This window comes from Nuphar pumila, chromosome 7, assembly GCF_984573655.1.
Source record: "Nuphar pumila chromosome 7, dmNupPumi1.hap1.1, whole genome shotgun sequence".
Lineage (NCBI taxonomy): Eukaryota > Viridiplantae > Streptophyta > Magnoliopsida > Nymphaeales > Nymphaeaceae > Nuphar > Nuphar pumila.
This window is the reverse complement of record NC_143255.1, coordinates 124,707,920-124,722,564: the sequence shown is the minus strand read 5'-3', so window position 1 is coordinate 124,722,564 and position 14,645 is coordinate 124,707,920. Positions and strand designations below refer to the sequence as shown.

General features: G+C 38.9%; 2 protein-coding genes across 2 annotated transcripts; one reads left to right on the top strand and one right to left on the bottom strand.

Moving 5' to 3' along the window:
• Positions 1-573: 573 nt before the first annotated feature.
• LOC149833338 (inositol diphosphatase DSP4-like) lies at positions 574-3,961 on the bottom strand. The gene is made up of 5 exons (XM_090015055.1): positions 3,523-3,961; positions 2,173-2,266; positions 1,229-1,286; positions 1,101-1,144; positions 574-884 (listed from the first exon to the last, which is right to left on the bottom strand). Exons 1-5 carry the CDS (start codon positions 3,849-3,851, stop codon positions 672-674), a joined length of 738 nt encoding a protein of 245 aa, XP_089871181.1. The 5' UTR covers positions 3,852-3,961; the 3' UTR covers positions 574-671.
• Positions 3,962-6,820: 2,859 nt separating this feature from the next.
• On the top strand, positions 6,821-9,517 carry LOC149833337 (photosystem I reaction center subunit XI, chloroplastic-like). Its single transcript, XM_090015054.1, has 2 exons — positions 6,821-7,173; positions 8,895-9,517. Exons 1-2 carry the CDS (start codon positions 6,997-6,999, stop codon positions 9,384-9,386), a joined length of 669 nt encoding a protein of 222 aa, XP_089871180.1. The 5' UTR covers positions 6,821-6,996; the 3' UTR covers positions 9,387-9,517.
• The last annotated feature ends 5,128 nt before the right edge of the window (positions 9,518-14,645 follow it).

Sequence of the window (14,645 nt, the reverse complement as noted above, 5' to 3'; positions counted from 1 at the left end):
AATTTGTGAGTTTCATTATGCTAAATTAAATTATTAATTAATTCAAATGAAATTCTATAAAAATTCAAATGTAAAATTACATAAAATTACACTAAATGAAATTTGGATTAGGCTTAGATGTAAATAGATTTTGTTTATTGAAATTTGAATTTCCATGTATCTAATTCATTTATTTTACATATTATTCGTAAGGATAATTCGCATTTTTCAAAAATCGTTTATGAAGAAATGAAATTCCACAAAGTCGATGAAACCCTTGAGAGTGTAGGGGTGTTTTCTTGTCCTTAGAGAAATTTTTGAAATCCTACATACCCTATTTCTCAGTGCCTAGTTCCATACAATTTTTTTGATTTATTATTCAGTAAAGAGAATACGAAAATTCCTCGAAAGATTGCGGGTATTACATCCTCCGCTGTTGAATATATCTTAAATAAATTCAAGAGCGATTATGCACGCTTTCCTTTGGAATTTTGAAATTTACAAACTTACAGATGTAAGAATGGAGCCTTTAGGCTAAAATGAACTCTAATAATGTTGCTCAAACAGTGGAACATGAGGATAAGGGAATCAATCTAACAACAAAAATGGCTTCTTATAATCTGTGTAAGAAATAGCTACATACACAAAGAGAAAATTGAAGAATTGAAGGCAAAATGGAAACCAGAGGCAAGCTAGTGACACCTATTGCAAGGAGCGCTTCCATGATTCTGATTTGAACTGTCATTTAGAGCTTGACTCAATTTAGAAACATCAAACGTTTCGATGAACATAATGTCTGAAACTCTGACTTTGGCAGCAGCAAAACGCTGGTATTCCTCGAACACAGAAGCCAAACACCAACCTTGCCATTTCCTAAAACACCCCACAAGGCAACCAGTGCGGTGCTGCAAGAACGTGAACAAAGAAAAAAGTTCAGCACCAAAACAAAACATGCATGAACTAGCCATGTTAGCGTGTCTGCAAGAGGACAAACTCATCTAATGTTTGGCACCCTCTGCCATGTGCATTGTGCAACAAAGGGAGAAGTATGTGTCCCAAGGGATGTATGAATTTAAAAGATGCGAAAAAGAAACAAAAACTACATTGTTTACTCCTAATACCTTTCCACGTTTGCAATGAATAAGAAGAGGATAATATTTAGCATCTGAACCACCAAAAGAGGGTAAATGAATAAGGCAAATTCTTGGCACTTGAAAGCACAATTTGAATTATATTTCAAGTTTTTTACCTGTCAGAACCACAAGAGCGTCCATGATTGTATCCACAGGAATGCTGGCAAAAGGCTCCTGTAAATAATGACAGTGTTTATGGTAAAAGATAGCATCAGCTAACACTTCATGCAGCCAAACAATATTCAGCTCAAGATTTCTATGCCCTGATCACCTTACTAATTATATAAAAATATACTATATATATAGGGAGGGAAAGGGGACCGTTCAACCAATGGAAGGTCAAAAATCTACAACCCACCATTGGAAGGCTCCTCTTCTCCAATGCATAATGATCAGAAATGAAAGTCATGTGTATACTTAGGGAAGTAAAAGCTGCAATTTTCATACACTATACAAAAGCAGAAGCAGGGGCACCCATGACAAAAAAATGTTATTTTATAAAAAAAAAATCAAAATTACAACATTTCAAAAGACATTGTAAGGATTTTTCTATTTCGTTTTGTACTTTTCATTGTTGTAAAAAACATGTTACCCATGCACCCCATACAAACGGTGCTATTAAAATTTTAAAAAGGCAGATGCTTCCTCAACTTTTTCATATACCAACTTGTATTCTTATATTTTTGGCAACTCCTGTTTCTAGAAGTCACAGTTACACATTTTAACCACAGTAAATAATGACAGAAACGACTGAAACAGGAGAGAGAGAGAGAGAGAGAGAGAGAGAGAGAGAGAGAGAGAGAGAGAGAGAGAGAGAGAGAGAGAGAGAGAGAGAGAGAGAGTTCACTTATTCATGCTTCCACAAAAATGAATTTCACGTAAAAGTAATAACAAACTGTGAATGGATTGCACAATTGAAATTCACTTATAATATTGCAAGCACTCATCGATTCAATCCAATCATATTTTCAACAGAACCCATAGAAAGATATTTCAACATTGTCAGATCACTACAAAAGAACACAAGATAAGATCTGAAAAATGAATACAAGACAATCACCTTGTTTACTTCTATTCCAAACTGAAAAAACCCGATGCCATGAGATCGAAGAAATTCAGCATTAGCTTCAGGATATGGTTCAGGGCAAAGACATCTGGAAAAGGAAATCAAAAGAAACTGATTTTCAGACCTATGCTTATCAATTCTGAAAAGTACTTCACAACAAACATGGTTGAGAAACCGCCAATTGTACACCTAAGAAGCTCCCCGTTGCCCTTTTATCTTCTTCCTTATAAATCTAATGGTAATATGTTTGCTATGGCCAACAAGCCTGGGTGTGAATCTCGGTATTTCAAAATGTTTGAAAACAGAGAACAAAAAGAAACAGAACAAAATACAAATTTGTACTCATACAGGACGCGATTATGGTCATGCAATGATCAATTGAACATGAGATTCACATACATCATTCTCTTCCAATAAATCTCTTGCAAACCATCATTAAAAGTACCAATAAGATGATAATGTAATCACGAATACAAACACTAATATAACACAAGACGCACAAAATTATGATATTCTTGTGTTTCGTCTTCTATGCTGCCTATGCATCAAAAAGAACGATCTCGAGACAACCTTAATCATATCTCAAGCTAAATTATGGAAAAATAGAAAACGGGAAAACTAAAACCCTGTCCAACTCCTCCTGTACAGTACTTCCGGAGTTTATGACATGTTTGGTTGCATCTCATGTGATTTCAGATTCACTTCCTTTCTCATCTTCATTTTCTGAATTCCGGTGTTTGGTTAGTTACAAAAATGAGATTCAATCTCTCATTTGCACGAGATTCTAAATCTCATGAGAGGTTATCAATAAGATAAAAACACGTTGGGTTAAAAAAATATCAGGAAGCCACAAAATTCCCACCAAAAATAGTAAAAGAAAAAAATTCACACCAAATTTGAAGAGGAACAAGAAATATAAAATTCATAACAGGATTCTAACAGAACTTAATTAAACCTTAAAAAATAAAGCACCGATCCTTCTTCTCGTCAAAAATAAAAACTCTACAAAATCTTCATAAAAAAGAAAAAGACTCGATGAGACAGCCCCCAAGGGGTTTGGGTAGTGGGGTGAGGCCTTGTCTGCTAGACGGGCAGTTAAGTCAAGATTCGATTCTCATGAGCGTCGCCCTCTGCATAGGCCTGAGGCGGAGTTCCTACTGTTCTAGCCTCGGAGTTTTATGCCGCCGGCACCATAACTGTAAGTATGGCTGAGCTAGCGAGACTAGGCCTTCGAGCCAGGTGCAGTTTCTTGGGGTTATAAAAAACAAAAAAACAAAGACTCGATGAAAGAGCAAACAAAAGCAACGAGAGAGAGAGAGGGTCATTCCCTCTTCCCTTACGCACATGATGGAGCGGAGTCCCATGGTCTCGAGGAACGGAAAGTTCGCCGGCTGGGGAAATCCCGACCGGTAGATTCCGGTGTCGACCATGGAGAAGTTGACCGGCGGGACGTAGAATCCGTCCTCCTCCGCCCCCTCCTCGTGGAAGAACTCCTCGTCCCCGTCCCCGTCCCCGTCCCCGTCCCCGTCCCCGTCCCCGTCCCCGTCCCCGTCGTCTCCTCCATCGTCCTCCGGACCAATTCCGTCGTCATCGTCCTCCGCCTTCGGGAAGACCGAACTCCCCCTCATTGCGATGGCCGTCACCCTCTTCCTGTTCTCCGCCAGATTCTTCATTCAGGTAGGAAAAGAAGATTAAGAAGAACAGGGAAGAAAGGAGGAGGAGAGATTTCTAGAGTTTTTTGAGGGGGCAGAGAGAGAGAGACAGGAGATTGGATTTTGTTTCTGGTGGGAATCATCAGCCCATCATTCAAAACAAACGCCAAAAATATGAATGGGAGAGAGAGAGAGAGAGGGGTGAGAGCCGAGAAACGACTGGAACAGGAGGCGCCACCTCAACCGAACCCTTCTGGTAAACGATGATAGGAAAACCGTCATATAACCAACAAAAAAGTGACACCTTAGGCTCTGTGGGTCCCACGTTAACCTTTTTCCTTTTCTTCCCTTAATAGACCATGTCCACTTTTAAGTACGGGTGAGCAACCGGTCCGGCAGCCCAATGAGCCAAGCCGACCCAGCTCGCCATGAGCTGGGTTTGAATCATGATTTTAAGCTCGGGCCGGTTAGATATCTGGCTGAAACCCGACTAGTTATAAAACGTGGGGTGGGCTCTGACCGAGTTATTATTAAATTTTTTAATAATATAAAAATTTTAATTTTTTTTTTACATAATAACTTTGATAACTATTATTATTTACTCAATTAATTGCATAGAGACTTGTTATTAGTTATACTAATTAAAAATTAGTTGCATAAAAACTTGCTATTCTCTCATTAACCCATAATTTCAGTCAGGCATTTATGCATTTCAAGATTGGGTCACGCTGGGCCGAGCTGGACCCAGCTCGCTTCACATTAGCCCGTTGAGCCAATGAGCTTCTCTTCAAACCCGAGCCTATTAAAAACCAGGCCAAAACCCGATCCGTTAGCAAATGAGCTGGCCCGATTGCTAACTTCATGTAGTCTCGAAGGGTCTTGAAAGTATATATATGTGGGGGGGGGAGGGGGCAGAACCAAGGGGGATTGAAGGTATATATAGCCTTCTTCATTTCCTAATTTCTTAAAATTAGTTTCTAACTCGGTGGCATTATAGTGACAGCATAGGCTATATATAGCCCATATAATGTCATATCAGTACTCAATCAATCAAGATCCTAAAAAGTTCTAAAATTATAAGTCAGTATCGTGAATTCATTGATCGGTAATCGATCTAAATCCTACATATTTCTAAAAATATAAGCCAGTTTAGTGAATCCATTTTCTCTCTCTCTCTCTCTCTCCACCATTTTTGTTTGTATTTGTAAGGTCCCAATGCGATCACAATCACAACGTAGAGTAAGCTTTGAATTTCGTTGCAATCACTTTATTCTATTTAATTCTTATTTTTTAAATTAATTAAAGATTGTAGCTATCATATAGATTTGGTGCCTGAATTTTAGTTTTTTCTTTCATAATATACCAAAGCCCCTTAACCCAAATGGGCGTACATAAAATATATGCCCAATCCTAAATCTGAACCCACATCAAATTAGGTCATGAGACTTGCTTAGAGCTTGTGCTTGGCTCATGTAAGTAAAAGAGCCTAATTAATTAAGTCTTAGTGTGGGCTTCGCTCATTTATGTAGATGAGTGAACCCTGCCTAGCCTTAATTAAAACAAAATTAAGTTGATATTTTAGTTTTTTTCCATTTTTTATTGGCATACTAATGCTTATAGTTCTTCTATGCTATTTCTTCATACATATATATATATATATATATATATATATATATATATATATATATATATATATATATATATATATATATATAGAGAGAGAGAGAGAGAGAGAGAGAGAGAGAGAGAGAGAGAGGGGCCAAGGAGGAATGGGCACAACATTAAGGTCAGGGCAGGCACTTGCCCACCGTGGAAAGTATGTAGCTCCACCCCTACATTAATGGCCAGAAGAAGTTTATCCTTGTCAGCTAAACGAGTAAACTCAAGACAAGTTTGATCTTGGTCCAACCCCATTTGCAGGTAGGGTTGGTAAACGAGCTGAAGGAGTAGAGCTTCAAGTGTTCAAGCTTGGCTCATTCCTGTAGCCAGCCAGGCTCAGTTCGAGCTTACAACGAGCCAAGTTCGAGCTGGCTTGTTTATACAAAATTTATATTGTTTTAAAGCTAAAAAACAATATTACAAAAAAAACAAGTAAAAATATATCGAAAACATATATGTTACTACTTAACGAACTTGTACAAGTCGAGTTTAGCCATGTACCTATCGTTCATATTTACCTTATTGAACTTTTTTTACAAGTTTGAATGAGCTTTTTATGAGCTGACTTGTTTCCCTTTCCTATGTACTAGGGGTGTCAACGGGTCAGGTTTGATTCTGACTTAGGTAGAACAAGACCCAAACCTGACTTGAGATGATGGTATTGGGTCCGAACCTGGGTCTAATCGAACCCGCCATAAAAAAAATACCATACATGAATCATATAAGGATTACATGAACCATATCCAGTAAAATAATATCTTTTATAGTTTTTACATTGAAAAATTATGAATCTTAATCAGAACTATGTCTTGTATGAAATTTCACAAACCATGCCCGGATCCATATATTAATCGGACCCTTCCGGTCCAACCTGGATTCTAATCATGCTTCTTAATCACCAAACCCTGACCTTATAGGGTTTGGTAAGGGTTCGGTTCGGGTCAAACAGGACCCATTGACACCCGTACTATGGACTGTAGGTGCAGTCATCAACAGCCTTATAAGAAAAAAGGATACATTTGTCGTGAGTTTGTAAAATAAGCCCCGTTCGTTCCACCACCAGAAAGTCATGAAAGCTCTGCCCCCATGATGTGTCGTTCGTGATCCATCCCAGACGCGAAATTCTTAATTCCAAAACCACCCTTGCGTTGTACAACTGGCCCCGTGACATGCCAGCGATTGATTTCCAAGATCCGTGATCGTTCATCCTAAGCCGCCCACGTTGCAAAACCTGAGATAGCTTCTCGTCCTTGACTCAAAGTCAAAGGGTGGATCGGTAATGTAGTAGTAGAGATAAGATAAGAGTTCTTTGGCTGGCCATTCATCCAACTGGGAGGCGCCATCTTGACACCTCATCCATTGTCATTCATTTTCTCCTCCAAAAAATTTATCCCCAATTTTCTTTTATTCTTTACATTTCTCTTCTCCCCAACATTATATAAATATATATATATATATATATATATATAGAGAGAGAGAGAGAGAGAGAGAGTTACCGGAGAAGGGAATGGCGTCGTCGGTAGCATCATCGACTCCGGCCATCGTCGGCCAACTCAAAGGGAGCCGGAGCCCAATCATCACGAGGGGGCTTTTTCCTGTCAAGGGCATTTCTGGAATTCCACTCAGAGTCTTGCCCTCCAAGAGGACGTCATCCTTCACCATCAGAGCCGTCCAGACGGACAAGGTAAGGCGGAAACACGCCTTCCTCCTTGAACGCTTCCTTCGAAAATGACGAAAAAGCCACCAGGGTTTCTGTAATTGCTTTAATCCGCTTTGGTGGTGTGTGTGTGTTTTTTTTTTAAATTTTATAACCTGAAGAAAACCCCTAAGCTAGGACTCCTGCAAGGTTTATATGCTATGCGTTGGCTTGCGCAGAGGAGCCACGCCCATGAGAATCGAACTTTGACTGCCGGTTTAGCAAGCAAGGCCCCACCCCACTACGCCAACCCCCTTTGGGGCACCTTGATGGTGGTGTTAACGCAAGTTCTGCAATTCTTTAAAAACCGTGAATTTTTGTCAGAAAATATCCCCGTTTTGGCGATATATTGAAACGATTAACTATCTTTTTTTTTTAGCAAATGGTAATTAAACTCTTGAAACTTGATTATAAAAATACACTTGCAAATTTCGAAAAGGTACAATAAGAATTTTTGTTATATGTCAAAGGAATTAGTCGACTGTAGTTGGCTAACTCTAGCTCCGTCCGGGTCAAACATGGTCACACCAAAAGGTTGCGACTCGTTTGATCCGGACCCAGCCTTCTTCAATTATCAAAGCTGGCACTGGCACTGGACCAGGGTGGGGGACAAGGTCTCCACCCCCACCTTGTCTCAAAATTCAGCCCATCATCCCTGCTAGTGCTTCCATTCCCCTAGATTTTAACCCCTAAAGAGTATTTTAGCATTTTACTAACGGGGATTGGGGACGGGACAGAGCAAGGTGGGGGCAAGACAGGGAAAGCATAAGTTCATCACGGTCTCCTTCCCCCGTTTCATGTCCTCCATTCCTGATCCAAATGGGGCGGGCCCCGTTTCCCCCGGTCCACTGCCATCCCTAATCAAAATTGACTGCAGAAGAGACGGCCAAGTCCCACCTGACTTGACCAAAGTGGGTCAAAGTCAATGGGACTATAATAGGTTCATCAAGTTGGCTCAGTCAAAGTCAAATCATTTATGGATTCAAGCCAACATATCGGGTTCGGATCAGATACCGAACCAACCAATTTTGTAAATCATTCTAGATCCTATTAACTAAACCGATTTGATTATGTTTTAGAGCTTTACATCTATCTCCATCTGAATCCAGATCCAACTAGTTTGTGAATAGAATACATGTAAATGGGATAAGTTGGTGCATAAAAACCAAAGACTTTGGATGCACCCTGTTCTCTTGATAAATGGGATATTCTATCATGAAGATGAGGGGTGTCAACGTGTGTCGGATCTGGTTCAGACCCAGGTGAGTCCAAACCTGATTTGTTTTGAGGTGCCGGGTCCAAACCCGGATCCTATAAGGATTACATGAACCAGACCTGGTAAAATAATATTGTTTTTATCTTTTTATATTGAAAATCACAGACAAAACTCGGTGGGACCGGGGTCTAGTATAAAATTTCACAAACCATACCCAGCTCTGTTATTAATCAGACCCTTTGGGTCCGACCCAATTTCTAATGGACCTTTTTTTTATCACCAAAACCTGACCCTATAGGTTTGGTACTGGTCGGGTCCGGGTCAAACCAGACCCATTGGCACCCCTAATGAAGATCCTAGATTATCCCAATCGTTTGGGTAAGTAAAGTGTGTGCATCTAAACAACCCCTTAAAAGCTACCAAATTAACCAAAAAATGTAGACCCAGTTGGGGATCTCCCTTTAACAGGTTCTTACTGTTCCATTGGTTGCAGCCAACCTACCAAGTGATAGAGCCACTCAATGGTGATCCCTTCATTGGAAGCCTAGAGACCCCCATTACTTCCAGCCCACTGATAGCCTGGTACCTCTCCAACTTGCCCGCATACCGGACCTCGGTGAGCCCACTTCTCCGGGGCATCGAGGTGGGCTTAGCCCATGGCTACCTCCTAGTCGGACCCTTTGTTATGACTGGTCCATTGAGGAACACTCCTTATCATGGAGCTGCAGGGTCCTTAGCTGCTGGTGGGCTGGTTGCGATTCTCAGCATCTGCCTGACCATCTATGGCGTAGCATCATTCAAAGAAGGCGAGCCCTCGGCCGCGCCGACCCTCACACTGACGGGAAGAAAGAAGGAAGCTGATAAATTACAGACTGCAGATGGCTGGGCTGCCTTCTCTGGTGGGTTCTTCTTTGGGGGCATCTCTGGTGTCATCTGGGCCTACTTCCTTCTCTATGTCCTTAACCTTCCCTACTACATCAAGTGAAGTGCTACACTGTTTTATATTCTGTGGGGATGTTTTTTCTACTCTATCATGTGCTTAAAGGGAAGGGTGTACTCTGTTGGAAGTGTATATTGGTTGATTAATGAAACTCTTTTGGTGCTTCATCCTGCAAATTTCATTATTGGGAGACCCTTAGTCTTTCTAACTTGGAACACTTCCAATTCATGGCTCCTTGAGTCCACTTTCCCAGCTCATTACTTTCTTCAATGGGAAAAATAGTGCAGAATCATGATGTGAAAAGATTTTTCTTAAGAGTGTGCAGATCTATATCTTATACTGTGTCTGGATGCAACACTTATCCAGATAATTGGGATAAGTTGGGATGTTCTATTACATAGCATAATGCAATTTCCCATTTTATCCCATTTATCTGGATAAGTTGGTACATAAAAACACTCCTTTTGTAGGGGCTAGATCTGAGGTAGGTTCATGCTTGGACCTGGTTACCATGTTTTGACTGGGACCAAAGAACCTCTCCAAAATAATGTGCTGCTTAAACCCACACCTGGTACTATCAAATCTTGTTCAGGTTAAAGAGCTATATAATTGGCTCTGGACATAGAACAATCGAAATCTAACCTAATTCTGGCACTAGAATTATCCAGGGATGCAAACGGTTCTGATTTCGGATCATAAAACACTGGAGAGTTGGATCTTATTGGATCCTAGACATCCCAAATTTGCAAAAAACCCATCCTGAATCCAATCCATTTGCAACCCTCAATTATCACACCATGAATCATCCAAATACCAAATCTATAATGGCTTTTGTAAGGTTTAAAAAATCAACTGCCTACAATGTGTGATACTTTCCTGAGTCATAAAACTGATTTTTTAATAAAAAAAAACATTATCTAAAATCCAGTTCTCGCTATTTTCAACATGTTAAATCCATCCATGAGGTCGGATTGGATCAAAATAACCTGCACATGAGAGATCTATAGGTGTTTGTACTTAATGGCACCATTGTGAAAACATGACCCATATATATGGGATAACATTTGGTCAGGTCACTATGAAACACAAACGTGGTTATTTCTTTTTTTTCCCATTCTTTGTTGTTTTTCATAAAACTAACCTCACATGGAGTGATATTTGGTTTAAATGTGATATATATATATATATATATATATAGAGAGAGAGAGAGAGAGAGAGAGAGAGAGAGAGAGAGAGAGAGAGAGAGAAGCAAGTAATAGGAGATAAAATGTGATCTAGAGAGAGAGAGAGAGGCAGCAAGTAATAGGAGATAAAATGTGATGTAGGTCCGCTCAACAAGCCATAGAGTTCCATTGCCATTGGGGAGAGGTCAAAATAACAAAAAGAATAAAATTTTGCAGTTAACCCATTCAGGGTCTACCTTGTCAGACATCATCCAAAATTTCCTTATTATCATTAACAAATGGACTGCAACTTGTAATCACCTCTGCAATACAATTTTTTTATTAAATAACAAGAGCATGTCTGATCATCATCCTTGCTTAAGAGTCATATGAAGCATAACATCATTGAGAAGAACACATTTCCAGGCAAAAATTCCACCTGTTCAAACAATTTAAAGAGCATCTAATGCAGTTACAGTAAACCAGATCATGACACCATAGTCAAAATTGTACATCTGCTGAGAAGAATCCCTGGCACAAATGCATCCTGATTTAATCGCGACCAAGAGCAGGAAAATTCATCTTAATCTACCAGAAAGAAGGCATACTCAGAAAACTTGGTTTCACCTGCAAACCAAAGCCAAAAGAGGCTGCACTTTCAATCTCGCACAAAGGTCCACCAATATAAGTGTGCAAAATCCTGGCCATAATGGTTATTTGTATAACATCACGTTTTTTTATATGATTTTGGTTATTTCTTGGCCATATTATCTGAAAAAGTTTGTCCAGAAACTATAATTTTACTAATTAATGCAATTACGCCCTCGGCATTGCAAATTACACCATTATCTCAATATGTTATAAACATCATTCTTAAGAAAATCGCGCAAGGGAAAATCTCATGATATTTTGAAACTTTTGGTTTTTCTTGGGGAAAACTCAGGAAAACATAGGCATATATAAAAGGCATATAAAATATAAAAGCATATAAAAAGTGTAAAGAAAAAATACATAATATAAAAATACCATAAAAGCTGTTTTTATCATGTTGGTATATGTGAATTTTTTGAAGTAGGCAATATTTTGAAAAGATCGAATTTTGTTATTATATCAGCCTTTCACAATAGCATGCTATTTTTGAAATCAGCGATATTTGTGAGAATAGTTCTCTCATTGTAACGCCCCAAAATCCTGAACTTGTAAAATTTTAAGAAAAAAAATTGAAACTTTACAAATAATTCTTTTTAGAATTAAAAATGATACTTTGGCGAAAAACAATATTTTAAAAGAACAAGTCGACGAACCTTAGACGCTTTATAGGCAAACTTTCTTTTCAACACTTTAGGTTCGTATCTCCATACATTTGTTTGAAATCATATAGATTCAAAAACAATATTTTATACAGAAAGAGTTATTACAAAGAAACTTTTATACAAAATTACAAAACGTGCTCATGAATAAACAACAGAGAGAGTTGATTTTTGATATCATTGCATCGCCTAAAAAACATCATCTTCATCGTCATCTGTATCTCATAAAATAGGTTATATTCATGAAAGCCTGGTAGATGCATCGATATCAGACATCGAAATAAGATTAACATATGTATTAACATATTTCACAATATTCAATTTAAAAAAGAAGCAAGGTGAACATGATAATTTTGTTTCGATAATTATGATATGCGGGTACTCACAAGACAAAATATAGAAATAATTGAGAGTGTTCGAGGATTTATTATTTCGTGTATTTTGATACCCCAGTCAACTAGTAGAATTTGCTTCAAAGGAGATAGTCTAATGACCAAGAGAGAATTTCTCAGAGACAACTTGTAACCGAGGATACATCCAAACTTCTGCAGAAGTCAATGAAATCTATCACCTAGGATAATATTTGGTAGTTCAGTCCCCTAACTTTGATGAACGAGGACGTCAGGCTATTGTCACTCGAGGTCCATAGTTGTTAACAAATTGTCCATGCGAGTTTATACCTTTTATCCTCTCTCTTGACAGAATCAAAGGATGAATGGGTACGCCAGGTCTTACTTTATCTGGCAACCCATTCAATATGCTCTGATCTATTAAACCAAATTGAGCATCTTACCAGTGATGACGATCATCTTTGTTTATGTACTTTCTTTTTAATATGCTGCATTATCGCACTACGAGGTTATCGTAAACCTCTAGTCTATTCATCAACGTACTAGTATGTCGTACATATCTAATAGTACTACAATGATGAGAAAGATATTAGTTTCTCAAAAAGAAACACAAACACAATATCTCTTGCCTTAGACTGCAAATTATCCATGCTATTTTGAATATAGAAAAGAAGGACCTAACGCACATATCGTCGAAGGCTAGTTCGAAGAGAAAACTCAGTTGTGAATTCCTAAGTCATGCCAATCTCAACTTATTTTAAAGTTCAAACCAGGTAAGAAAAATGTTTAGAAGAACTCTTTGACGATAGAGAGTTTGTCCGATAAGCATGGACGTGGCAACATTGATACATGTGAGCATGAGAGCTTTGCCTCATACGTAAGATAAGCTATGTATGAAATTGCTAGATATTGCGAATATGCAAATGCAAAGCACTTGTTTTGCTTTTCGAGACATTGGGACATGCAAGTTTGAAACCTCACATGAAGATTCTTTTAAAAATTGAGTTTCAACAAAGATATCGCAAAACTGCGTACTCTAAATCAATGTGCACATAATTAAAATATAGAACAAGAGTACACAAAATAGCATAGTCTATATAATTATATATGTATGTATGATAAATATATATATATTAAAGCAGAAGCCTATGCATATTATACCACGATGACATGATAAATAACATAAAATAGGGTTTGGTGTGTGAAACCACACATCGAGTAAAATAAATTGTACAAGCAAGCCCTGGTGTACGAAACTGTACATCTGGTTAAGTAAATTGTGTAAGCAAGACCCGGTGTACAAAATCATACATCGGGCTAAGTAAATTGCGTAAAGCATGTGCTTGTGCATGTTACAATGCGGCGATAAAGTAAATAGCATAAAGCAGAGCACGATGTATAAAATCATACATCGAGCTGAGTAATTGCGTAAAACTGGAGCCAACACAACGATAAAATAAATGACATAATTAATTAGAATGAGACAATAATACACAAAATTGTGTCATTGAGTTAAGACCATATGTATATATATTTGACATAAATATAATATGTATATATTAGAAGCAACTTTCTCCTACCTTAGAGAGGTTTGAATCTCTGACGATTTTGACCATAAGCTATTAAATTGTTCGTGCCTCAGTAAGTATGCCAAACAAACGGAGTCTTGTCTGTTGCATTGATATGGTGTGCTGCAAAAGGTTTTTATCGCACTGTATAAGGAATGAGGTTAAGTTCTTAAATTTAGCGGCGATGACCGTGTCACAATGATCGAACTTGAACCTAGTTTGACTCGATTGGACTGAGCTGGGCTTGGTAGAAGTTGAGCCAATCTTGGTAGCTAGCCGAGCTGAGCCAAGGAGAACCAAGAGAGAGGGACAGAATCTGATCGAGTTGGCTTGGTGAAACCGAGTTAAACTTGGTGCACTCGAGCCGGCCAAGCGGAGCTGGACCGAATCAGGTTGAGCTCGGTTCGACCCGACTCGAGATAGCAGCAATAGTTGTTGTTGCTGCTCGAATACAACAATAGGTTGGAGGAGGGGGATTAGGGCTCGACAGTCAGGTCGAGCCACACCCGATCCTAAATCGGTATAGGACCGCACCTAGCTCGGTCCTCCGAAAAGAGGGAAAACGAGTGAGAGGGTTGACTGCCAGAGGCAGTGGTTTCCACAGCCCGCTGAGAGAGCAGGGGAAAGGGAGAGGCCAGTGGCCAGGCCACTGCCAGTTGATAACATAGAGGAAAGGGAGAGGCCGGTGGCCAGGTCACCAGTCTTGTACAAGCTTTATAAGCTCGGATCCGTACATAATAAACCTAGAGATTCAGGGAATCTTTTGAGTGTCAAAGGTACCCTAAAAAATTGGGTTTTATAGATGTCAATCGGTGTGGCTATTTTAGCTAGATCCAGATTCATAAAGTGTTTGATAAATTTTCAACCCTTTCAAAACCATAATTAAAAATAGAAAATATACAGCCTTAAGAAT

What these genes read in the sequence shown, in the direction of transcription:
- LOC149833338 (XM_090015055.1), bottom strand. Translation starts at nt 3,851, where the DNA reads ATGAAGAATCTGGCGGAGAACAGGAAGAGGGTGACGGCCATCGCAATG. An exon ending in TTGGAATAGAAGTAAACAAG is followed by an intron (nt 1,287 to 2,172) that starts GTGATTGTCTTG and finishes CATTATTTACAG; the next exon opens with GAGCCTTTTGCCAGCATTCC. An exon ending in CGCTCTTGTGGTTCTGACAG is followed by an intron (nt 1,145 to 1,228) that starts GTAAAAAACTTG and finishes TTGGTGGTTCAG; the next exon opens with ATGCTAAATATTATCCTCTT.
- LOC149833337 (XM_090015054.1), top strand. Translation starts at nt 6,997, where the DNA reads ATGGCGTCGTCGGTAGCATCATCGACTCCGGCCATCGTCGGCCAACTC. An exon ending in GAGCCGTCCAGACGGACAAG is followed by an intron (nt 7,174 to 8,894) that starts GTAAGGCGGAAA and finishes CATTGGTTGCAG; the next exon opens with CCAACCTACCAAGTGATAGA.